At 43.6% G+C, this 24,510-nt stretch overlaps 2 protein-coding genes across 4 annotated transcripts; one reads left to right on the top strand and one right to left on the bottom strand.

The window, feature by feature from the left end:
* Positions 1 to 2,696: 2,696 nt before the first annotated feature.
* Positions 2,697 to 9,924, bottom strand: LOC143329392 (protein zyg-11 homolog). Of its 3 annotated transcripts, none has more exons than XM_076745249.1 (14): positions 9,795 to 9,901; positions 9,069 to 9,234; positions 7,923 to 8,722; positions 7,564 to 7,704; positions 6,586 to 6,762; positions 6,259 to 6,323; positions 5,895 to 5,994; positions 5,578 to 5,628; positions 4,974 to 5,135; positions 4,812 to 4,859; positions 4,243 to 4,443; positions 4,106 to 4,158; positions 3,541 to 3,638; positions 2,750 to 3,127 (listed from the first exon to the last, which is right to left on the bottom strand). In XM_076745249.1, the coding sequence occupies exons 1-14, from the start codon at positions 9,795 to 9,797 to the stop codon at positions 2,985 to 2,987; spliced, it is 2,208 nt and encodes a 735-aa protein (XP_076601364.1). In that variant the 5' UTR covers positions 9,798 to 9,901; the 3' UTR covers positions 2,750 to 2,984. The 3 variants fall into 3 exon arrangements, with proteins under 3 accessions (XP_076601365.1, XP_076601364.1, XP_076601366.1); XM_076745251.1 differs by lacking the exon at positions 9,795 to 9,901 and adding an exon at positions 9,636 to 9,779; XM_076745250.1 differs by lacking the exon at positions 4,812 to 4,859 and having other exon boundaries at positions 2,697 to 3,127; positions 9,795 to 9,924.
* Positions 9,925 to 12,339: 2,415 nt separating this feature from the next.
* angptl1b (angiopoietin-like 1b) lies at positions 12,340 to 23,019 on the top strand. Its single transcript, XM_076744093.1, has 5 exons — positions 12,340 to 12,546; positions 16,244 to 17,082; positions 18,472 to 18,665; positions 19,791 to 20,061; positions 20,811 to 23,019. The coding sequence occupies exons 2-5, from the start codon at positions 16,281 to 16,283 to the stop codon at positions 20,996 to 20,998; spliced, it is 1,455 nt and encodes a 484-aa protein (XP_076600208.1). The 5' UTR covers positions 12,340 to 12,546; positions 16,244 to 16,280; the 3' UTR covers positions 20,999 to 23,019.
* Positions 23,020 to 24,510: the final 1,491 nt, after the last annotated feature.

Here is a 24,510-nt window from a genome sequence, read left to right as displayed (position 1 = left end):
TAAATATTTACGAGCTCTGCTTACCCCTCCCCTGCGGAAGTGGCTATTGATTGATGGTGAAGAGTAAACCCCTGCCTCCATTTGGCAGAGAGGAGGATGGTCCTACTGCTGTTACATATCTGCACAGGCTCAGGGGCCTGCCAACTCTGTATCCTTCCCCAGCAATAAAAGGTCATTTGAGAGGAGTTGGTGTGTCCTTTTGTGCGTCATATTAATGCCTGGAGAATTTGTGTGTGTGTGTGTGTGTGTGTGTGTGTGTGTGTGTGTGTGTGTGTGTGTGTGTGTGTGTGTGTGTGTTGCTTTGTCTTGTTGTTCAACCTCTTCCTGCTCTTTGAATGCACCTTTTCCCTCTTTTGCTCTGTGGGTATTTCTAAGGTTAGCAGGTGTCTAATGAGCATCCGAATCAAAAACGTCTGTGTCGGCCTCATGGTCTACACTGGGGCCTCGTTAGCACACAGACACAGATGCACAAATACACATACTGTACTAGCATGCATACACATTCACAGCTGGAGATGTGTTGCATTGTATATCAGTGTACTCTGGGTGCCCAGACTGGTTTGCAATTATGTTACATCCAATGGAGTCGGCTGCAAACTTGAGATAACGAGATGCTTACTCACACTAAGCTCCAAGTCAAAAGCAGCACAATCATATTCTAAACTGAGGCTGGGAATCTGTAAATTGGTCAGTCGTATTTTTGCACAAACGGTCCTGGAGCATGACGGGGTCTTCAATTTCCTTCGACTAACTCTGTTCCTCTCATCTCCCTTTATCCTTTCCATGCTTTATTTGTCTTGTCTAAGATATTTTGGGCCATAAATCCTATTTTTGCACCTGTCAGTTTCCCTACAGACGTTTCTATTTCTATCCTCTCTATTTATGTTCTCTTAATGGACTAGTTTGTCATTTGGGATAATATGCTTATTTGCTTTCTAGATGGATGAGGAGATTGAGACCACTCTCATGTCTGTACAGTAAACATGAAGCTAAATCAGATGATGAGCTTAGCATAACGACAGGAGACACAGGGCTCCACCCGAGGGTCAAAAATGCAACCACCAGCAACTCTAAAGCTCACTAATTCACGCATTGTATCTTGTCTGCAAAAACATTTTTTGGCTCTCCAGAACTTGACATTTTTAAATTTTGGGTTTTGTATGAAATGAAACATACAAGAAGTAATGTGTGGATTAATGATCTTGAGGGGTTCTGGTAGGTGGAGTTTGCTAACTTTGGACAGACAGGCTATCTGTTTCCCACAGGCTGCTGGCTCCAGCTACATACAGACAGACATTATGGGGTTATGTGCCTCACTGGCAGCAGTTGCTAGAGACCAGCAGAGACTTCAGGAAGTCACTGCTCCTGGCAGACATATTCTGGTAGATAACCTCCCAAAATGTGATTTTTACACTTCTGAATTTTGTACAGGTTAAACATGTTCGTTAGTGAGCTTCAGAGGCGCCGGCAGGTAAATTCTATTACCTCTCCACAGCACAGAGCCAGGCTCTCTTTAGGAAAAGCTAAGCTAAGCCTCAAAATTTAGGGAACAAAATCATCTATTCTTTCTTGAATAACCTACTAAGAGCATTTCCCTGAAGGCTGAACTAGTCTTTCTGTCTCTTGTCTCTTTGTCCTTCCTCTTCCGTCTTCCTCTGTCTCATGTGTCCCTTGAATATTGATAAACTCTTTGAACTTGAGACAGAAACTTAAGGCCTGATTAACACACACAGCGATCTGCCTGCCTGCCTGCCTGCCTCCCTTCCTTGTAGGTCTTCTGTTCACCTGACCTCCTTACATGCCATGTTTTCCACATACGCATCCAACACACATGCAAAGTCAGCACACACGCTATCGAGTGGCCTGCAGCCCCTGGAGAGCAGTGGCATTTTCCCACACTTCTCTCGCCTTCAACTTCTTATGGGAGCGTCACAGTGTTCACTATAAGGACTTGACCTTTGATCCCACAGGGCTGCCACTGCGTGATTAATACTTTGGGGTTGAAGCGGTTGTTAAATGCTGACCCTGGATCAGTTGACTTAGCTCTTTTCTAACAGCCTAGCACTGGTAAGGAGATGACTAACCTGGCTGAATCACAAGCACGCCAAGCCACAACGTGTTTCGTAGATCCCTTTGAATTCCTTTGGGGGATTTAAAAATGTGAATCAACGGGACGTGACACTTAAAAGTTGAACATGGTGGTGCAGCTCAAACATTCATGCACTTTTTAATCCACTTTTTAAAAGGAATTATTAATAGACCAACTGAGAATAGACTCTGTAGATGCCTACGAGCAGTTCTATCTTCTAGCTGTGTTACATAAAATATAATGAATTCAGCATCTCGGATATCAGGGGAGGAGAGAGAGGGAGAGAGGGTGAGGAGAGATAACTTATTTTAGAACATAACTGCTTTATAATGAGGCCTCCCGTACAGACAGATAAACATTCAGGCTGCTTTGGTATTTTTGCCATTTATCATGTATGATCTTGAATCTGAACCTCTAATGACTGCATATTTTAGACAGATCTTCAAAGCCAAGTAGTCCTGAAGCCACAGTACCAAAGCACCCTCTAGTGGCAGGTTTTGGTTCTGTGCACGATATACAACACACTTTCTTTGGAGCACTTTATCAAGGTCAAAGATTTTCAAACTGCACCTCAGAATGGTGCAAATATTAAGCAGGACATTCACTTCTGTCTGTAAACACATGTTCTTTACTTTCCAAAGGATTTCAAACTAAATCAACAGTTTAAAAGTAGAGTGACATACATAACTTCTCACAGTGATCACACTCTCTATATAAAATGTACAACACATAATTGATTCCATTGAACTTTAATGCCAAGTGGATTGACATGAACTGTCTGTAATTCAGTATTCACATCTAGAACATTTCAGGCACAGTTCAAAAACAATACATCTAATCCATTTCTTTGCTCACTGTCAAGAGTTTGAGGCCCTGTCTGGTTGTTGAAGGGCCCTCAGTGACTCTGCTGTTGCTCTACCATTCGCAAGATGCTGTCTGATAGTCCTTTAATGTCGCTGTGTGTGTCGGGATGTGCAACCAAAGCCTTCAGAAGTTCAGTCACGCCCTCCTCCTCCAGCATGCTGCTGTAATGTGAAGCTAGAGGATGGATGGAAGAAGTGATAAGAACATGAGAGAGGAATGGAAGTTCACAGCGAGCAGGCCCACCACCACCTGAATATTAACACACTGGAGAAGTCTTTATGGATCTATTAAACATTGGATATGCTCCATCAGCTTCTCAAAGTTTGAACCGATGTTTTAAGAAGCAGGAAATCATCATATTTGAGAGGCTGAAAACAGCGTTTTCTGCCGTTTTTGCATGAAAAATTACTTTAGCAATTCCGATTATCAAAATCATTTATTTTTTTCTGTTGATCTACTGATAGTTTAGCCCATTAGTCGTTGCATTACTGTAATACACACAGTTCTGTTCTAACAAATTGATCTAAATATGCTGACCTCTATTAATCCACCCATGTGCTCCCGACAGTAGTGAGTTTGTGTCTTACTGTTTTGACTGCAGACCAGATGTATGGCCCAGACTGCCCACAGCTGCACTCCTGTGGGCTGACAAGCCTGAAGCAGACGGCAAAATGGATGGAACGACCTGAAATTGAAAAAGATTTACAAAAAGAGCAATTCTGAGAAATTTCTTTGTTGGCTTTATGCTTGAATTACCAGACAGTGAATTTTCTTTGGCGTTGATGCTATCCAGGGAACTAAACTGAGCTATCACTCATCGAAAATGATTTTCAGCAGAGTTTTAAATGCTTTCTTGTGACTGTCTGAGTTTTATCTACCACTCATGATGTCTAAATAAATGAATTTAATTACAATTGTGTTAAATGTACATGGTGTTTCAAACCAAGCAGGCATCGAATACATGAAATCAGGGACAAAATGTTATGTAAGAGAGGATGCTTTATTGATGGTAAATAATTCAAATAAAGTGTTACGTAACATGTAGCTAACATTTGATGTTGAATCAGACAGACAGGATGAGTAAATGCACCAAACATGACTCTACTTCTAAAAGCTTTCTTTTGGGTTTTGTCCAGCTTATGGTTCTCTCACCTGTACGAGACCATTTCTCTCTCCAGTGGGGTCCACGTCATTATGGAAGCATGCTGCAAAGACAGACAGACAGACACTCTGAAAAGAGCCAAAGTTGAATTTAACTGTCTGTTAATCTATCTGAAACAAACACACACCAGCTGCTTCAGTATTGTGCTGTGGAGCTCGTCGCCCAGGGTCCACGCCTCTGGTCTGGAGGCGAGCTGTGCTAAAATCCCTCCTGCAAAGTAACGGACCCCCACTTCCATCTCTGAGTCCTGCAGCAGGCTGAGGATGTGCTCCAGCAGGTCCTCCTCCTGCAGGTCGGCCTGCAACTCCTCCACCTCTGCTATGTTGTTCTGAAACACAGACACAAATGATAGCAGTGATGACAGCAGTAACAATGTTGGGAGAAAGGTGTCAGAGCCAGATGGGATGCAGAAATTGTCTTATGTCAGATTGCCTACAGATGGATTTCATTTTAATTGTAACATTTGGGGGCAATATGGAAATATTTGACAGAACTCCCACATTCAGATGCTGCCTGATGTCACAGCATGATGCTCTGGATGTGGGAACGGTTGCAAAAAGAAAATGAGGATAAGCTGTAAACACAGCAATCACTTCTTAGTTTAAACCAGCTGTAAACATGCAGCACTGTATCACACAATCAAATAACACATTCTGAACTAATAACAGCTCACACACACAAACACACTGAACCCACCAGGAGGCCAAGAAGTTTCTGCTGAATGGAGGGTTCAGTGTAATAGGACTGCAACACAGAGAAAAGGGGACAGCATGGAAAAATGGAAAAATGCTTGTGTGTATGTGACCCTCTGCGTGGGTTCGTTTCTGTGTTAGCATCGCTGTGTTTTCGCTCCTCTACCTCCAGAACCTCCTCGTACAGCTCCAGGCCCTGGCACTCAATGAAATTGCGAGCAGCGGTGGGCATCTCATCTGTCAGGTTCCACAGAGCACTCAGGGCAAACTTCAGAGTGGCATCCACCACTCCCACCATGGCTTTCTGCTGCACAATAGCCAGCAGCTGCTGCGAGACAGAGAGGGATGAGGGACGAGGAGACGGAGCGTAAGGCAGCCAAAAACGACAAGGGAAAACCACATGCGCAGATACATCCTTTGGCTGTACTCAATTCAACTGTTGGATTAAATTGTTTACATATTAATAAGTGGCACCAGACACATAATAGGCGAAAATAACTGAAGCGTCCCGAGAAGCTTGATTACATACACAGAGAGAGAAAGAGAGCAGATTGAATAATGGAGTAACAGTAAACTGAGATGGACCGGTGTGTGGAGCAATGGGGTGACAGTGAGTAAATGAGTGTTCACAGTGGGTAGGTAATGGAAAACACAGCAGGTGAGAAAGAGAGAGAGAGAGAGAGGACTAGAAATACACTCATGCATATCTAGTGCTAAGCCAGGGACGTTGTGTAAGCCGGGAACTAAATACTCTACAAACTTAAATGTACCTTCATAATAAAGAGGTCCTTGCTGAGCAGAGCCGTCTCCTTGGTGGACAGCTGCGAATGAAACAAATAGATGAGTGCTCCTTTGAATTCTAACCATTTTTCTAAATGTCAGACTAGAACAAACAGAGCTTTTATCGCACAGGGGGACTGGCCCCACTTATCTGGACTAAATGAAAGCATAAAGCTGGCAGCTGAAACTAGTGTCACAGAGGTGCAGGAGGTGACTGAGGCGCGGGGCTCTTAACAGGCGGGACTAACAGGTGCCATACTATTTTCCTGCGGCACGCTAATGCACAGTAAGTGAGCGGAGTCTTGACCTTGGCCACCAGAATGGAGATGACAGCCACAGCCATCCTCTGAAGAGTAGGATCCTCATGGCTGCTCAGGCAGTTAATCACCAGCGTGGCTGCTAAATACCTGAACCATGACCACAGCGTGGATGTGAGGAACACAGTATTACAAAAATATACCGCTGATGTACAGACAAGCCTTGGGAAACTCAGTTCAGTTCTGCATTTTTACATCTGGAGGGACTATTTTTTTTGGCGGTTATATTTCAAGAGAAAATATATCTTAGCTGGAGCACAATTTGTTGGAAAAACCTTACAGTGCTACTCTGATTATCTTGGCTACTGCATGGCCCTGGGCTCATACGTCAGAACTGAGAGAAAGTAAACCAACTTGTCAAAAGGGACATCCTGAAGGATGTAGTCACTGCAGAGCGCCAGCAGGCAGTTCCTTTGCACCTGGAGGGATGGAAACAATTTACGAATTGAAGAGCCATATGGGTGTCAGGAAATATGTGAGTCTATGTGTGTATGAGGCATCATAAAGTAACTAAATACTGTCTGAAGCTGGCGGAACAGGAGCTAAACGCACCAAATATGAGCTCAGAGTCTGATGAAAGCCAGCTGGTAGCAGGAAAACCATCCTGTGCCACGTTTTGCTGTTGTGAAACTACATAATATCACAGATCTGTAATCGGAGACAGCGAGCCTGTCCTCTGACCTGCTGGTGGCTGGGGAAGGTCTTCATGGTGTACAGCAGCTGGGTGACAGTGGAGCTGAGCAGACTGACGGGCATGGCCTCCACCACGTCCCGAGAGGTCAGGCTGAGCACACACGTTGTGGCCACCAGGTGGATGTGCAGGGAGGTGGGGTGGCTCTGCATCCCACGCAGCACCAGCTAGAGGAGTTCATGTCATAATCACACGTGCTTCAGAATAAGAAGGCCACCATTGTTCGGAACTGCCCAGAAAAGGCTACATATGGGGGGTGAGAGGAATGACGTATGCTCTCCCTCTGCAACGACCATGTAGGTGTTTTTTTTTTTTACCAATCAGCTGCTTCACTGAAACTCCATCAGTAGAGGCCAGTGATGGGACGAGGCATCACCCACATATTATTAGTGTGTAACCCTCCCACCTCCTAAAATTACTCATAAGCTAGCTCTGGAGCTGCATTGTACTATTTATCTGTAAGGCTCCACTAGAAACTGCCACTTTACCTCTTCTATATGATCACCTCTAAATACAGTGATTATAATGTCAGGTCGAAGAGCGATTTAACCTCAGCTGTAAAGCAGTGTGTTCAAACCGAGCTCCAAAAAACCTGCTCCTTACAGAGGGAAGGACTAACAGGCACTTTGAAATTCAATGATGTCATTCCTTTATTAGATTTCCAAACATTTTTTGAAAGCTACTTGAAATGCTTTCCTTTACTGTGGGAGTAAAAATCTATTGCGAATGCATACTATTGTGAATTTCTGTGCTTGCAATCATACAGGTGCTCACCTTCGGTTTTACCTTGAAATAAAGTGGCTCGGGTAATTTGTTGTAAACTTTTACTCACTGCACATTGTTTTTGAAATGTCGCCGACATTTCCAGATCTGAGCAATTACTTCAGTGAGTAATCGCAGTCGATAGAAACGTGCAGCTGAAATGACAAAAGTAAGACAAGGAGCAAACACAACACTAACCATTGTACCTTTAAAATGTCTGGTCGTGCTTTGTCAGTGTCAGCGATTAGATTGTAGAGATGGGCGAGGGCCTCTAATATGAAACACTCCCGGTCTCTGTACCTTCTCAGGGCCTCGCACACCTGGTTCTCATTAGTCTCTCCAGTTACCTGAACACACACAGCAGATCAGCACCGTCAGGCAGACAGGAAATGCAGCGGGCATAATCAGTAGATCTGCCAAACACAGCCTTGAGTCAAAGACAAATGAGAAACTTATGTGAGAGTCAAGCTCGTGTGTCTACCCATAACATTCTCTGGTGTCCTGACATGTCACAAGCCACAGCGTGACATCAACTCCATACCTGGTGCTTGCACTAGGTCCTTACTTTTAAGTTTTTCTGTGAAGACAGGAAATCACAGGAGCTAGCGCTGGTGGCTAGCAGGCCCAAGAAGACCAGTCCACTCCTGGCCTCCACAAACGCTCTGACTCCTGTTTCAGTGATTCTCTTCCGCCCAGAGATATCTAGAGAGACAAGGGAAGGGAGGACCTGGGGACTCCCCTCCAGAAGCTGCCGCACTGTCTCGTCCCCATCTCTCTCGTCACTGTCTTCCACAGTAATGTGGTCATCTGAAAAGTCTAGATGCCTGAGAGCGTGAAGCTGGCTGAGGACAAAGAGCAGCCTGGCAGGTGACATATCCAGCTGCTGCAGCCGGTGGGCGATCAAAGACCTCAGGGTGTTCCTGCAATCAAGGAGTGCGGTGAGCTCCGAGACGGCACTGCAGGAGATATCCAGGGTTTCCAGCTGAGGGAGAGAGCAGACATCCTCAAGGACTGCATCAGTCAGGTCTGTGTTGGCGAGGTTGAGAATCCTCAAGCCCTGCAGGGAGCTGAAGCCAACACGGGTCCCGCCATCCTCCTCCAGAGACTCCCAGCCCAGACGTAGCCCACTGAGGGACAGCCTCTGCAGGCTGGATCTGCACTCCGGGTTGGAGGCCAGGCCTGAGACAATGTTAGCCACCGTGAGGCCCCCAGAGACCCAGGAGGCATCTAGTTCCTGGAGCCGGTGAGGGCAGAGGGCCAAGAGAAAAGCTTCTGCAGACACTGGACAGCAGGTGATGGAGGCCCGGCGCAGGCGGAGCTCTTTGCAGTTTCGGAAAATCCCAATAGTTGTGTCATTCAGTATCCCTTGAAGAGAGAAGCAAACAGAGGGCTGCTGTAGGAAAAGTAGCATCAGTTTGGCAACGTTTATGTTTATGGAATAGATTTTCCCCATCATTTAAGTCTGGCATAGTACACTGAACTAATAAATCATATGATGACAGGGTAAGTTAAGGATAATGATATTTTAACATCATAATAAACTTTTATTTCCACAGAAAGTTTGAATACTTCTTACTAACTGAGGGTCATAGGTTAGTCATATTTATCCCGGTGTGAGTTATTTGTCCCTTTTTTAAAATTCTGAACACTAAGTAACTGCAGCGGCTCCCAGTTGCTGATATTGATGTGACTGATGATCTTCTGTACCTACCTTTAGTTGCCATATTACACAGTAACTGGTCAACCATCTCCTGTGGGAAGAGTGGGGCCCGGCTGAGGCACATGGAGCCGTCTGCACGCCTGCTGCACAGAGCGTCCAGGCTGCAGCACACCTGAGCCAGGCAGAGGTCACTTAGGGCCTGGGGGCCCTCAGCATCCTGCAACACATCAACAGGTAATCAGAAGAGTCAGAATACAGGATAATTATCAAAATGTAGGCAAGCGTTGTCATTTTAAAGGGTCAGTTCAGGCAAATTACAGAGAAAACACTACATTGTACATTAAAAGTCATTTTGGTTGAAACTACTTAAAGTGTTAATATTTCTACAATAACAAATAATTATTGAAAAACTAATAATTATTCTTTGTTGTAGCCTACAGGGTGTGAAATCCTGAATATGTTTTGAGTTTATTCTTAGTTGACACTGTCAGGCCCTGACAGTTGTCTCGCAGGCGTCTTCCTCAGGGGCTCAGCAGATCCACAGTGACACGGGATCTCTAACGTCGCACCAGTCTAATTTTATCACACAAGCACACAAGCAAAGCCCGTTTTAATCACCTAATCCAGCCGGCCTCTGCGGACCACGGTGGACTAAGCGTTCCCGTGCAAGTCCCACAGCGCGGCGCAGCGCACAGGTGAAGCGCTTGACTGTTCACCAAAGTTCACCAAAAGAAAACATTGGCAGCCTGTGGACTCGGGGGACGGGGTCAAACTCACCATGCTCGAAAGACAAAGAGTCACAAGAAAAACAAAAAGAACAGCAGAAACACAAATGTTCCTTTTGAATCTAAGAAAAGTTGGGGTTTCTCCCGTTCTGATGACAGTCGTCGCTGCTGACCGTCGAGCAGACGCTGAGCCCGTCCACTGGCACGGCTGCTGATTGGTCAGCACGCATGACGTCACCCAGGGTTTTTAAAGGTACGCATGTTCGCTTGTTTATTCGTGAACTAGAACATAGATCCTCGAGTTCTGTTGAGTTTCTATTGATGATTAAACTTATGGCCCAGTGTGAAGGTGGAGGTGGTAATAAAGTCGTTTAGCCACAAGGAGGGGCTCACAGAGAGAGCTGGATTTAACGTTTCATCAGAGGGACGGCCTGTGTTATCATGAAAGGTGAAAATATGTTAATTGAATTGCTCCTGCAAACGTCCTTTATATGAAACAATCATTTTGATGGGTCGGAGATAACTAGAATGGGTGGTGACAAGCTCCACTGCAAACCAAACAATAAGGGTATGACACCAGAACAATTGAACAATGTTTCTAGGCTACCAGGTGGCATAAAATGATGAATTACTATGCTATTATCTGCCGCCGTGACATGTTACAGACATTTTTTGTCACTTCTCAGCTCTAATAGTTCGTAATTAGCCATCATTGTTACATGCACGTTAGCACATACACACGTCTTTGTGAATATCACACATATATGAATGTGTGTCTATGCATGTCTGCACACTTTCATATCTCTCTCCCTCTCTGTCTCTCTCTCTCTCTCTTACACACAGACGTCGTGTGTGGGAGGAAGATATCCTACAGTTTGAATGGGAATATTAATAGTTTTTATATCCACTGCAGGCAATATGGCATTGAGGAAACAGGCAGCAGAAGAACAGGGAACGCATGGAAGAAAAGCTGGAGGAGAGTATAAACAGTGGGGGTGATGTTTAGAGATCATGTCAATAATCGTGTCATGTCTTTTGTCAAGAATATTCATTGCTGTTAATTTTCATGTGAGTTGTGGCCCTAATCAACATTCTCTCTAAATCCTCTGTTTCCAAATGTCCCTTTTGTTTGTTCCTATCATTAAGTCCACAAAGACACTCATGTCGTTCAGGGATCTCATTCAAATACCAAAGAGATCTGGGGGTTAGCAAGCGGACGACAGCCCCTAGCAAAAAAAAGAGAGAAAAACTCAAGTTCACTGGAAAACAAACAAAGGAGCATCCCTGCAAATCCTGCAAAAGGTCTTGTGAGGACAAAAGTGACCCAGAGGCCACAGAGGACTGGATCTCCTGTGTAGAGCGGGCCACGGTTCCATGAGGGCTGTGTTTGCACAAGTTAACGTGTTTTTCTGGTTAATTCACCAAAAAATGCCCCAAATTACATGGTTTCACCTTTCTATGACATGAACAGACTTTCTATGGGCAGGGGCAAAATGAAAAAGGGTCATCATTTTTATCCTCTCTTTTTTTTCTTTTTTTTTTGTGGGCAACCCCTACACCCACATTGGGAACCACTACTCTAGAGAAGGTCTTGTTACATGTGATGCAGATGCACATAAGGATTTTCCAGGCATGGAATGAATTAGCACAAAATGTGTTCTTTGTGCTTCTTTCAACAACTGTTTCCTCCAAACATATGGTCTTCTGTATATAATTCATTTAAATTGGACAGCTTCTATTATATAGAACTGACCACCAAAGACACTCTTAATCACACATATGTGCAATGTTCTTGTACATGTACGGGTCACGCACAAGCACACTCACACACACATACACACACTGTTGCCTTATGAATGTCCCGTCTCAATTGCTCATAAGCAAATCTGTCCTCCCACATGCTGAAGTATTTCTCCCCACGCAGAGAATCCCCATGCATCAAAGCGTGTGCTTCCTCCTCTATCCAAAACATTTAGCTGAGGGGCGTTCTTTTTGTCTGCAAAGCCCTCTGCATATTGTCCTCATAACCAAATAAACACAGCTGCCAATAGCTCTTGTATTGCTGCAAGAGACACACACATCCCATATACGGAGCAAACACAAGAGAAATGATATTAAAGACAGACCTTCTTTTTGATACACTAAAGCTACTGGATCTCCAGAATCACTCAGTCATTAGATTATGGCTGATAGGAACCAGATTTGTGGGGAAGCATAAGTAGACTATGAGAAATAGTAGTTACATTAATGAAACTGACAGATGTGCGTGTGTAAAAAAGAAAAAGAGAGTTTATGTGCGTGTCATCAGCTTCTACAAGACAAATAGTGTGTGTGGGAGACAATGTGACCTTGTAAGCAAGAGTGAAAAGACGACAGCCAGATGGATTTTGAGTGTCTTCACTACTCTTGCTGACTCAGTGCCAGCCTGATTCACCGCTTCGTTTTTCACTTTGTGGTGAAACCTTATATTAGGAGGAGTCTTTCTTTTCTCCCCAAACTTTACACGACATCAGAGGAGGAAGGCAGGGCCAAGCCTTCGCTATGCTCAAACTACAGAGAAAATCACACCATCAGCCTCCCTCTTTCTGTGTATGGACCACCCTCTACTGTTCTCCTAGCGGACAGGGCTTGCTTATGCCATAGCTGTATGCAGGCCTGCATTCTCAATGAGAGCGAAGACAGAGGGAGACTGAGAGTGAGTGGAAGAGAATGGAGAGCATGAACCTGCAGAGGAAACACAACTGAGACACCAAGCTGGGGCTTACTTGCACCTCCCGGAGCACTGACTGAACTCTCTGACACAGGTAAGGTTTTGTTTTGTTTTGGTTTTTTTTCCACTCCTGACATCAGGATATATCTGAAATTGATATGACATTTATGTGTTTGCTATGCTTTGGAAAAATATTTTGAAACTGTTGAAACTTTAGAATTTCCCATTATTCACTATGAAGTAAAGGTAATATAAAACAATGAAGTTAGGTTGGGGTCCTCTGAGTTCTCCTAAAGACTGTGAAATTAAACAAACCATTTGAGCATTTTGAAGCCATTTGAATTTGTTTTTAAATTCTATACGTACATCTGGTGGAAACCCCATGATCATATTGAGCATGTACAAAACTGCATCGTGTCGTCCCCTCAGCAGACGGACCTAATCAGTGGCACCATCAGAATAACTTGTGGGTTAATTGGCACAGCTCTAAAAATCTGCTGGCCCTGGGCAAAAACCACAACAAAGATCGACTGGAAAATTTTGAAGTTCTGATTTACAATATATGCAGAACACGCTGTATGTTGAAATAAAGCTGGAGAGAAAATACAGGAAGTGCATGCGGTATTCCCAGGGATAAACTTTTGGAAGGTTTTCAGTAAAAGAAAATCTTTTAATTGGGGGGCTTACAGGAGACAGTTAGAGCTCAGTGGCACCACTTAGAATGAGTGGGCCGATTGGCAGTGTCCTCATGTTCCTCTGGACTGAGGAAAGCCAGCCACCACAAAGTTTGACCTGTCTGGTGGCAAGGACTGCATTAATATAGATGAGGTAGCTGGATCTGGTCAGGTTTGGCTCTGAGGGAGGAGAGGTCGAAAATACCTGTTTAATAAGTCAACAAAAAAACATGGCTGCTGAGGCTGACTTGATGAAGGCCAGCGGGGTGTGAATGTCAGAGAGAAACCTGGTGGTAATAACTGCCGATGAGATTCACAGCCGTGGCTGAGGAGCCTCTGTGTAAACACTGTCACTCCTGTCAGGCCAGGGCCTGTGAGATTCATATTGTGGGGTTGGAGACGTGCAGACGGGCCAATTGCTGAGAGCGAGCTATTGAAGGAGATGACCTGTGATTACGGAAAGACGGGAAAAAGTCCTCTCCGGTTAATAATAACTGACTGACAGTGCCAAGGTGTTTCTGAGCTCTGACGCATGACCCATTTTCCTTAAAGTGCCTTTCCCTTTGCCCTCAGATGGTTTAGAATCCGTGTCAAAACAAAATTCAGCTTGTTCCATATGTTAAAATTGAGGCTTTGGGGTATTTTCTCGTGCTGCTGAACTTTTATGTCAGTTATTGAGTCTGTCCGAGCCAACATTAATTAATGTTGGCTCGGACACTTTCTTTCAGTCAATAAGTCTTTGTGCCTAATGAAAACACAAACACTTGATGTGATATATTTCCTTCGCATGTTCTTTTTTCCTTTGACAATGATAAAAGAGAACTATTCTGCTACAGCAGCACTTTGAGCTTAGGTAATGCTCTGGGATCTGTCCCATTACTGTGGTCAGGACTCTTCAGCGCAACCAAACATCAAGAGGAGACCACAGAAATTATTCAAAGCCCCTACTGTCTATGTCTTGGACTCATTTATTTCTGCTTCTTTGGCATCTGTTAGAATCTTCCTTCAAATTTGTTTTGATGAGCTCCGTTGAGAAGTAGCGCTTGTCAGAAGCGTTAGATGAAGATTACTTAACCTCTCTGGTCATATCCACCAGACTGCCTTCTGGTTGGATTTGGCCCGACTGCCAAAATCAGCCTGAAGTTGGCTCACCATCGACTCTTACTTGCAGATCCAAGCCTCGCCATTGAATATGGAAGGAGGGATCTTTCACTTTGCATGCATTTCTGAACGTCACCCACCCCTGCTCCATTCGTTGTGCTGTCAAAACCAATAAGATCAAAACACAAGCTTCCCTTCCAAAAATAGACTCCAGAAAACATTACTCATAGGATTCCTGCTCCCCCTGCTGCTCCTCAAACACATCAGTTTCTTTTGTTCATCACCAGGTTCAAATGTATCTTCTTGTAGCAGCCAGGCACAAATGGCAGAAGTTGAAATGAGCCAATGAGGCCTTATGATAACCACCTGCTAACTTCTGACATTTTGCTCGTTGTTGATATGCGCAGTTCTACGTCTGTGAATCCATCAACGACTGGCAGAGGATGCTATTCCATTAAAGTTATATTTTCAGGGCTGTCCATGGTGATATAAACTCCATTCTCTACCAAAGATTTTTAACATAGTAATTCTCCACTTGGGCAGGTACACTGAGAGGTTATAGGGGAGTTTCATGGAAGGTCTGAGCTGAGAGATCTACAGAAATATGAAAAACAGCTCTCAGCACACACCCAGACACCTGATACAGAGGTGGTAAGGGCCATAATGAAAGAGAACCAGTGAGGGAATGTATTGAAAATATGAGTTAAGATAACAGATTTGTGGTGGGTGGGTGGCACCACTCTTATTCCACCACAAGAGCACCAGAAGGCACATCTTGCCAGGGGCAGGACTGTCTGCAGTACTGAATGTGTGAAACCAGCTGTGTTTTTTCCACAGTCTGCTAGTTTTCACTTTACATTTTAATGACCAGTTATTTCATAATTAAGCAAGACTCTTGTGTTGAGTCCTGACTGGAGGCTTGTTCCTGTATCAAGCCAACAGAGGCTCCTTGCAGGCACAGTGGTTATACTGGATTAGAGGAGAAAAGAAAACATCTGGTAGGAAATTGAACCAAAAGTGCAAAAGGAGTGGTAATAAAAAGGGAATGTCTTTGCTAATACTTGAACCAAATTAAAGAATAGGTCCGGTGACATTCAGTATTTTTCTGATTGTCAATAAATCTTATGAAAAGACCATAACTAACAATTAATTGAGCCTACAAACAACAATCATCTGTGTACCCTTGGTATAATCCTCTGTGCCAAACAGTACATCCCCACTGCTGTCCAGCAACTAAAAACCCAACCATAAGCATCAACATTGCATTGGATGACATCGTCCTTTGTAATGATAAACATGGGTGCTGTATTTTATTTTGATTAAATTCTGCTCTTGGGGCAGTCAATACTGAATATTAATCTGTGGCTGAAAAAAATCCTCAACAAATGCACAATTTACTTCTTTTTGACTAATATTTGATTAAAAAAAAAACCCATAATCTCCAGCTACTTTAGGAAATGAATGGGATTTGGTTTTTAATAGGACTACAGTGATGCAAGCAGCTCTGTGAGGCTGGACTTTGTGGACAGGGGTGCTTTGAGCTAAATACTATCAGCATGTTAACGTGGCCATTGTTAGCATGTTAAATTGCTGATGTTTAGCAGGTATAATGTTTGCCATGTTCACATTTGAGTACAGCTGAGGCTGAATATCATCAGTTGACAAGTATTTAGATATGAAGCATAATATTTTGATCTGATGATGGTGCTATTTGAAAATTTCATGGCAATCCATCCATTCTGGACCAAAGTGGTAGAATGAGTGGAGAAAAATTGCAGTCTCTGCCCCGAGCATGGCTAAAATGAAATTATTTCATTTTAAAGATTCATGTATTCATTAGGAACCAATGAACTTGGGGCTGAATGCCAAAGACAGAATACGGAAAGTGATGAGAGACAGACAGACTAATATATTCTTGGTTTTGGTCTTTTTATAGGATTTATTGACAATAATAAGTGGGATTGTGTAACCTGATGCTTAAGTAAAATGGTCTACACTTCTTGTTCCTTTTTCTAGATCTTTAGCTTTTTTGGTGATAACAAGAGGAGGAACCATGGGACCTGGAACATGGAGTCTGTTTATTCTGTTGGGTCTGTCCTTCTGGAGCAACAGCCTAGCCCTCACCAAGAGCCCCATCTTCTCCCGGATACGAAGAGCTCCAGAGGCCAACGGAGAAAGCAAGAAGTGCTCCTACACGTTCCTGGTCCCTGAGCAAAAGATCACAGGACCAATTTGTGCTGCCCGTGGTTATTCAACCGACAAGGACCGAGTGACACGCCTGGATGTGGCTGCGGTACGCGACCTTCTGTCAAAGCAGCGTCGGGAGATGGAGACTTTGAAGCTGGTGGTGGATGTGGATGGCAACTTGGTAAATGAAATGAAGCTGTTGAGGAAAGAGAGCAGGAACATGAACTCCAGAGTGACCCAGCTCTACATGCAGCTGCTGCACGAGATCATCAGGAAAAGGGACAACTCTCTGGAGCTAGCACAGCTGGAGACACGAATCCTCAATGCCACCACTGAGTCCCTGCGCTTGGCCTCCCGGTACAGGGAACTGGAGACCAAATACGCAGCCCTGTCTGCAGTAGTGAACAACCAGTCAGTGCTGATTGGGACGCTGGAGGAGCGTTGTATGCAGGTTTACAGCCGAAGGCATGAGCAGCCACCCATGGGACCTCCACTTGTGCAGGTGGTGCCTGAGAACATTCCTGTTAATGTGCCACGCTTTACTAATGAGATCCAAAGGGACAACACCCGAGGGTTTGCCCGAGAAAGGGGCTCTCGCTCTGGACCATCACCCACAAGTGGCACCCTAGAAGTTCAGAAACCTCCACACAGAAACTTCAGTGCTGAAGGTGAGTGAGTGGAAGAATGAGTCCGTCCATCCATGAATCTGTCCTTCATTCATTTCCATTCATTTATGCATTGATTCACTCATGGAAATCCAAAGCGGTCAGAGTAAACTTTATGGCAGTCATGACTTTGCAGGCCAACAATAACAACACAATAATCACCGACTTTGAAAACAGCTGCAGGTGGGCCAGTGGCCTCGTTTTCAAAGGTTAAAGATTTGCAAATTCAGCTGGAACTCTGCTCCCCCTCTCAACAGAAAGTACACAAACCAGGATGGAAATAAAAATGTTGTAACGTCTCAATTGAGGCAGGGGACTTAAAGTAAAGCAAAAAAAAAAAAAAAAAAGACCTAACCAGTGCGATTTTGCTCATCAACAAAAATTCCTGACACATTTAGATTGCCCTCACCCAAGAATAATAAAGTGTGTAGGATTTCAGTGCAGCTGTGTATGAAAATGATCCTTTAAGACTGTTCCATTGAATGTTAGATGTAGACAAAACCCAGGCTGGCATGATGGCTCCTGCAAACCACGAAGTAGAGGCTTTTACGTCATGAAGTGAATGGAGTATACCTTTACATCATCATTATTATTATTATTATTATTAGCTGGGATGGTTTCTCGCCCTTTCAATAAACTCGCCACTACACATGCTATTAATTAAAAATCTTGTCATAAGAATGTTGAACTACCTTGAAAAAAGGCAGATGTTTTCATGTACAGTGAGTTAACAAGGTCTCTTTTGGTTTTTTAACTTCAAATGAAGGCAAGCAATTACTTATTACAATGACCTAATTTGCCCAATTCTCCTCTTTTGGGAGTACAGAGTAAACAATTTTATCTTGTGGCCCTTGATAAATGTGGTCTCTATTACTCTGTCTGCTGGTGTGATTTTGGTCATGTTTACTGGGTTTTCCTACTTATTTAATCCTCTGTCAGACAGTGACTTCAGTGTCCCTCATCATGTCAACACATGGTCCTCATGTTGTTGTCTCAGTGTTCGGATGCTTAAAGTAGTTACAAATGTCTGACAAAGCCAAAACAGCAATGTGGTCAAAATCAAGTTAAGACCAGAATCAGATATTTTAGCACAATTGTATACATTTCTATGCTGTAGCTATATGAAATAAAATACAAGAAAAGAAAAACATGAAATAGTTTTAGTAACTATAAAACAGAGGTAAAAACCAGACAGCAGTCACTGCACCATTGCTAGGCTAGCTGAAGGGCAGCTAGCCTTAGCTAAAACTAATTTACAGACTATTTCTGACCTGTTTCCTGTAACTGAACAACCAATGGTGATGGTGAAGACGCCCTTTACATATTCCAAACACAGTTTGCCCATAAAGATATTTATTTCAATTATCTCCCTCTCTTATTGTTCTTTCTCAGGCCCGTTCAGGGACTGTCTTGAGGCGCAGGAAGCCGGCCACAGCACCAGCGGCATGTACCTGATCAGACCAGATGAAGCAGAGAGGCCAGTGCAGGTCTGGTGTGAACAGGATATTGACAATGGAGGCTGGACTGTGATCCAGAGCAGGAGAGACGGATCCATTAACTTCTTCAGGAACTGGGATAACTACAAGGTGATGACAATAACATTCCCCCTGCCCTGTCTGTCTTATTTTTCTCTCTCTCCTCCCGAGCCAACCAGAATATTTGGCTCATCCAGAGACAACAGTGATGGAGTTATATGACCCATCCAGAGGAGCCATCTGGGGTCTTTGGGACTATTTCCTGGGTCAGAATCCTTGTGTTTTCACTTACTGTAATATAATGCCCTGTCAGCAACACTATTTGTCCAAGGTCATTTGGTTTGAGATTCCCATTATGAAACATTAGATGGCCCACTAGGAAGGTATGTTCCACAGCTCAATCTGCAGGCATTTCTTTCCAAAACCGCTGCTACTATGGTGCCTTCCTGGATGGATGGCTGGTTGGCTTACTACACCACACCATACAGACCCTCTCATCAAAGCTCTGTGAGAATGAGATGGAGTATATCGCTGCTGGCAGCCACGACGATCCAGTGTTCCACTCAGCCCAGCCAGGCTTGTGCATGTGTAACTGGAAGCTAAATTGCTCTCTTCAACATTGATTTGCCTCTGCGCTCTCCCACAAAGCCGCCGCATGTACACACACACCGCACCAGAGAGGAGGCCACGGACTGAAATCCTACATCATTCATCATCTGCTGGCTCACCCAGCTAATCCACAATCACAAACCTCAACCTCCTCTACCAAGTCGAGTGTTCTGGAGGCACGTGGCCAGATGTAGATTGCTTGCGGTTATTCAACACAAGCATCCAGGCCAGTCTCGCCATTTGCCGTGATCCAAGAGATCTATGGGGTTTGAGCGATAAACCAGCTCTCTGAAGATGGATGCTTATTTTCCCACATAAACTCTACAACATGGCCTTCTTACGGATTTCAAAAACAGCTATTCTGCCATTTTTTTGACACAGTGTGTTTGTTTTTTTCTTTTGAAGTTTTGTTGTTTGTCTTCACTACAGAACCATGACCAAAATTTCATCAAAAAAAAAAAAAAATCTCATTTGTTCTGTTACAATCCCACAGCGTCATCCATGAGAAGGTTTTATGTTCCTAAACAATTCTCATGTTTCTAAACTCCTCGGGCTACCACATTAAAAACAACGCGCATTATTTTCTGTAATTCTTCTGTAACTTTCCTTTTAATTTTCCTTACGCAGAGTGGCTTTGGCAACATAGATGGGGAATACTGGCTCGGTCTGGAAGGCATCTACAACCTGGGGAGGCAGGGAGACTACAAGTTGCTGGTGGAACTGGAAGACTGGATGGGCAAAAAGGTCTACGCTCAGTACAGCAGTTTCCATCTGGAGCCTGAGAGTGAGGGTTACCGCCTGCGGCTGGGCACCTACCAGGGCAACGCCGGGGACTCCCTAACCAGTCACAACGGCAAACAGTTCACTACTCTTGATCGAGACAAGGATGCCTTCTCAGGTAGATGAACACGGCGTCCCTTTGTGCTGTTGTAGCATAGAGTCTCCTCTGAAATGCACCAGAATATTTTATTTAGAAATTCAAGCCTCTCTTGTAATATTATGACCTGATATTAAGCTTTCATGTTTTATTTCTCAAACTGGTGGATTGTAGATCAGATCTACGTCACCTGGAACCCCACAATGCCTTATGTAGCAATTTACTGGCATCCCCTAGAAAATAGATAAAGGTGATGATCCACTGGAAGTGAAAAAATTGCCTCTCTGTTCATTGCTGGGTGCATAGCAGTGTTCAAAAGCTGGCGGGTACCTTTTCATTAGCAAACACTGTGCATTCTGGAGCATAGACATTTTTAACGTAAGGCAAATTAGGGTGAAACTCTCCTGGAGGCTTCACAGAGATTTACCAGAAGACGGACCAGGTCCGTGGAGGGGCAGATCATGATTGCTTTTCCTGGGATTCCTCCTTATGAAGACAAAAAAAAACAATGTTTCAAAACAATGTTACACAATGTTTGCGAATGAGGAAGCTATATGTTGCTTGTGAGCGTTGCCCGCTCAGCACAACAAGCAAGAGGTGGCAGAAGTGTTGACTACAAAACAGAAAGTAACAGATTTCTTAAGAGATTCTGTCAATATATTCAAGTTGTCTGAAGACAACATCAAATGTGTTTCTTTGAATCATTCTGTCTGTGAAAAACACACTTCCTCACAGAGCTAATCCCCTCCCTTCCCGCTTCCCCACAACAGGTAATTGTGCCCATTTCCATAAAGGAGGCTGGTGGTACAACGCTTGTGGCCAAACCAATCTCAACGGTGTCTGGTACACCGGAGGTGTTTACCGCAGCAAATTCCAAGATGGGATCTTCTGGGCTGACTATGGTGGAGGCTTCTACTCTATGAAGTCTGTCCGTATGCTGATCAGGCCCATAGACTGAGGAGATACTGTAAGCCAGGCTGGTCCAGGGGCGACTATGGAGGCCGGGGCAAACTTGAACCACATTCGAAATTGTGACTGTACACGTCATAAGCAACTGGTTGATCCTAAGAACTAAACGAATGGAGATTACCAGCCATCAGTCGTGACTTGAACTGCCTCCTGTAACAGACGTGGACTTGGCATGAACATTGCTCTTTTTGTATCCTAATAGATGAACACATAGAGGGATTTAGGGGACATGACTATTTATAGTAAGCCATACAGCTCCTTTAATCACCACATACGTACGTATGATGGTGAAGGGAAATTAAGAATCACTGCCAAAATTTTGCAGCTGAATAATGCAAGCTGCCTTTCTGATTAAGAGACCACAGTGCTTTCCTCATTACTAGGTCACCCTGTGGAGAGGTGGCGGCACATCCAAACAGGACTTCATTGGTTTTGATTCCATTCATAAGGTTGACTGTCACAGGGTCTAAATGCAGCTCTTCCTACCCCGCCAAGATAAACGTGTGGGGGGGGGAACATTCATACATGGTATTTAACTCGTGCTTGATTTGCTGGAAGCTGGAAAACACATTTTGCTAAGGCCTGTATAGATTTATTTAGAGTCTGGTCTGAAAAGTCCAACATCTGATGTTAAATACATGTTTTATGTACATTTGATTATATAAAAACAGTATTGATTTTACTATTTCTCCCAACACTTAAAATTGCCATTATACTGTATGTTAAACTACTTTGTCCAAGTGCAGATGACCAGAAACCATAATTTATGTGTACAATTAAGTTATCATAACAGTGGAAAGGGCCAGGTGTCCTGAGGGAGCAGTAAATGATCCGACAGAAAATAGAACTAATTTCCTCCTCTGTGTATATGACAATCATTCACTAAGTGTGCTTGCACGTATGGAAAATGCTGTTATATGTTTTTCTCATTTGGCTGTTGATTAAATTTCAGCACGACTCTGGGAAAAATAAGCATTGTTGGGAGGAAAAAAGATGGAATTACATTTTTTTTTTCGCGGTTTTTGAGCACAAAAATATGCCGACCAAGCGCGTTGAGAGTTATAGGCAATGAGACAGACAACGAGAAACACATTGCTGAAAGCCAGACAGGATGGAGAAAGAAAAGGAGAGGAGAGAGGGGAGGAGATGAACTGGGATGGAATTGGTCCAAATTTCCAAGTAATTCCCCCCACCCCCCCCACCCCCCTTTCCTTTTAAATACTGAGAAATTTACATTCTTTCCACACAAAAGTGCTTGAACTGTATGTTTTTGTAAAAATATCTTTCATTGACAAAGTCACGGGTGCCTGCACTCTGTAATCACCAGCATGGAAGGAAAGCGGCATCTTTTTGAGGAAACCATCCCAGAGGAGACGGGGGGCCAGGGGGTTTGAAGTGGTGGGCCTGCTTTGAACAACGGCGCTGCATCCAACAGCCTTTTGGTTTCTGAGCCCAAAAATAGACTCTCATATTGTGCTTTTTTTTCTTATTGACCACAATGGCCCTCACACCCATCTCTTTAACAAACTTTTACAGAGCAACAAAACACAAAGCCGGAACACCGGTCAAACTCCGCTGGACATGGAAACGTGTTTATGAACATGTAAAAAAGTGGCGTCTAATAAAAATGGCATTATAATGTTAAAATTAAACAGCAATAAAAGCTGAAGCCAGTGAGTCACAATACTTGGCAGAACACTATTACACAACTTATAGTTGTGAGTTGCTGAGAACATTCGGGGTCACATCAGAGGACATTGTTGTTCATTTGTATTCAGAGGAACTCCTTTCATATGCCACACTGATTTATACTGTTAACCAAGTCATAAATAGTACATGACTTGTTAGTTTTTAGACTTTGTTAAGATTACATCCACAATCCAAACTTATCTTGTGGGTAGGAGTCATGTCAATGAAATGCTGTTGTTTGATTTTCCTAAGTCTTTTTGGAAGAAGCTACCAAAGTATGTTTTCTGACTGAAATTATCCAGCACAACTGTGTTTAACAGCAATAAGAGCTCTCCAAAATATACATGGTTGTGTGTGCTTTGTGCTGCCATGAGAACATTGTGAGGAGACAGATCACACCTGCCAACACTCCTGATTTTCCAGGGTTTCTCCCATGTTTTACGGCCATCTCCCAATGCCCTTGTCTTTCATTGTTTCTCCTGGGAGACTCCTGTCATTTATTATGAATGATGCTCAAACACGGATCCATTAGTTTTGCATGACGTCACCAAAGTTGCCACATTGTATTTGAAACTCAATCTACATACGCCATCCACAGACAATTTCCACAATCTGTCACTGCAACCTGACAACCCACAACCCAATTCAAGGGGTGTGTGGAGACAGGCACCTAACTTAACATAAGCTGCTGTCAAACTGTCAGAACAGGACGGTATCCCACTTAAGAAATACACACACACTTCTATCCTTGTGAGGACACTCACTGACAATATGCATTCATCAGCCCCTTAACCCAAAACTAACCATCACAAATAAATGCCAAGCCCCAACCCTAACCTGAACTTAATTCTAACCTAACCCTTAAAACCAAGATTTTAACCTCAAACAGCCCTTTGAAGTTGTGAGGACCTGCAAAAATGTCCTAATATGGTCCTTTGTCCTCTCTCTGTTGGTAATCTTGACTATGCAGCAAGTACAAGTACACACACACACACGCACACACACACAAAGCTATCCCTGTTAGGCTATTGCACCTTGCTCCATTCATTGTGAACACCCTAATGCTAACAGTAACCTGTGATTCCATTGAAAAATGGTCTCTACTTTTGCCGAATGTCTTTGAGTGGAAGGGAATGATTGGAAATGGGACAAAGTCATACACGACTTAAGATGACTGTGGGTCAAAGGTGTACTTGAGGGGACCAAAAGACATATGAACACCTGGCAAAGTTCTCAAAATTGCTTCTATGGTAGTTCCCATTACAATAGGTGTCTTCAGAACAACACAGAAGTAGGTCAGAGACCCTACTCACAATCAGTCAGCTGCTGCGGGTTACACACCTTGTCAGCTCAATGTTTTGAAAAAAAAAAAAAAAAAAAAAAAACATCACAAATGAACTTTTAATATCATTCATTTAGGATCCACTGAGCTCACCAACAAATCCAGTAACAGTCAAGATGATGTTTGCACAGCTCTGCACTACTGCAGCATGTGAGAACAAAAAAACCCCACCCACAATAAGTTGGTCTGCACCAACAGTCCCTGGCTCCAAATGGTCTATAGGAACCAGCTGTGTGTGTTTTATCATTATGGACCCATCAGCGATGAAGGACTGTGTCATTTCTGACAGGGAATAGAGGGAACGGGTGATCACAGCTATACATCAACATGTCAACACAAAGTTGGTCAATTGATATCATCTGCTGGTCTATTTCATCTCCGCCTGCACTCTCATAGTGTTCCTGAAGCTGGTTGTGTAAGGTTTACAATGTAATGACGAGCTGACTGAGGTCACGTGAAGGCTGCAGACC

This window comes from Chaetodon auriga, chromosome 12, assembly GCF_051107435.1.
Source record: "Chaetodon auriga isolate fChaAug3 chromosome 12, fChaAug3.hap1, whole genome shotgun sequence".
Classification (NCBI taxonomy): domain Eukaryota; kingdom Metazoa; phylum Chordata; class Actinopteri; order Chaetodontiformes; family Chaetodontidae; genus Chaetodon; species Chaetodon auriga.
This window is presented reverse-complemented; position numbering and strand designations above follow the sequence as displayed.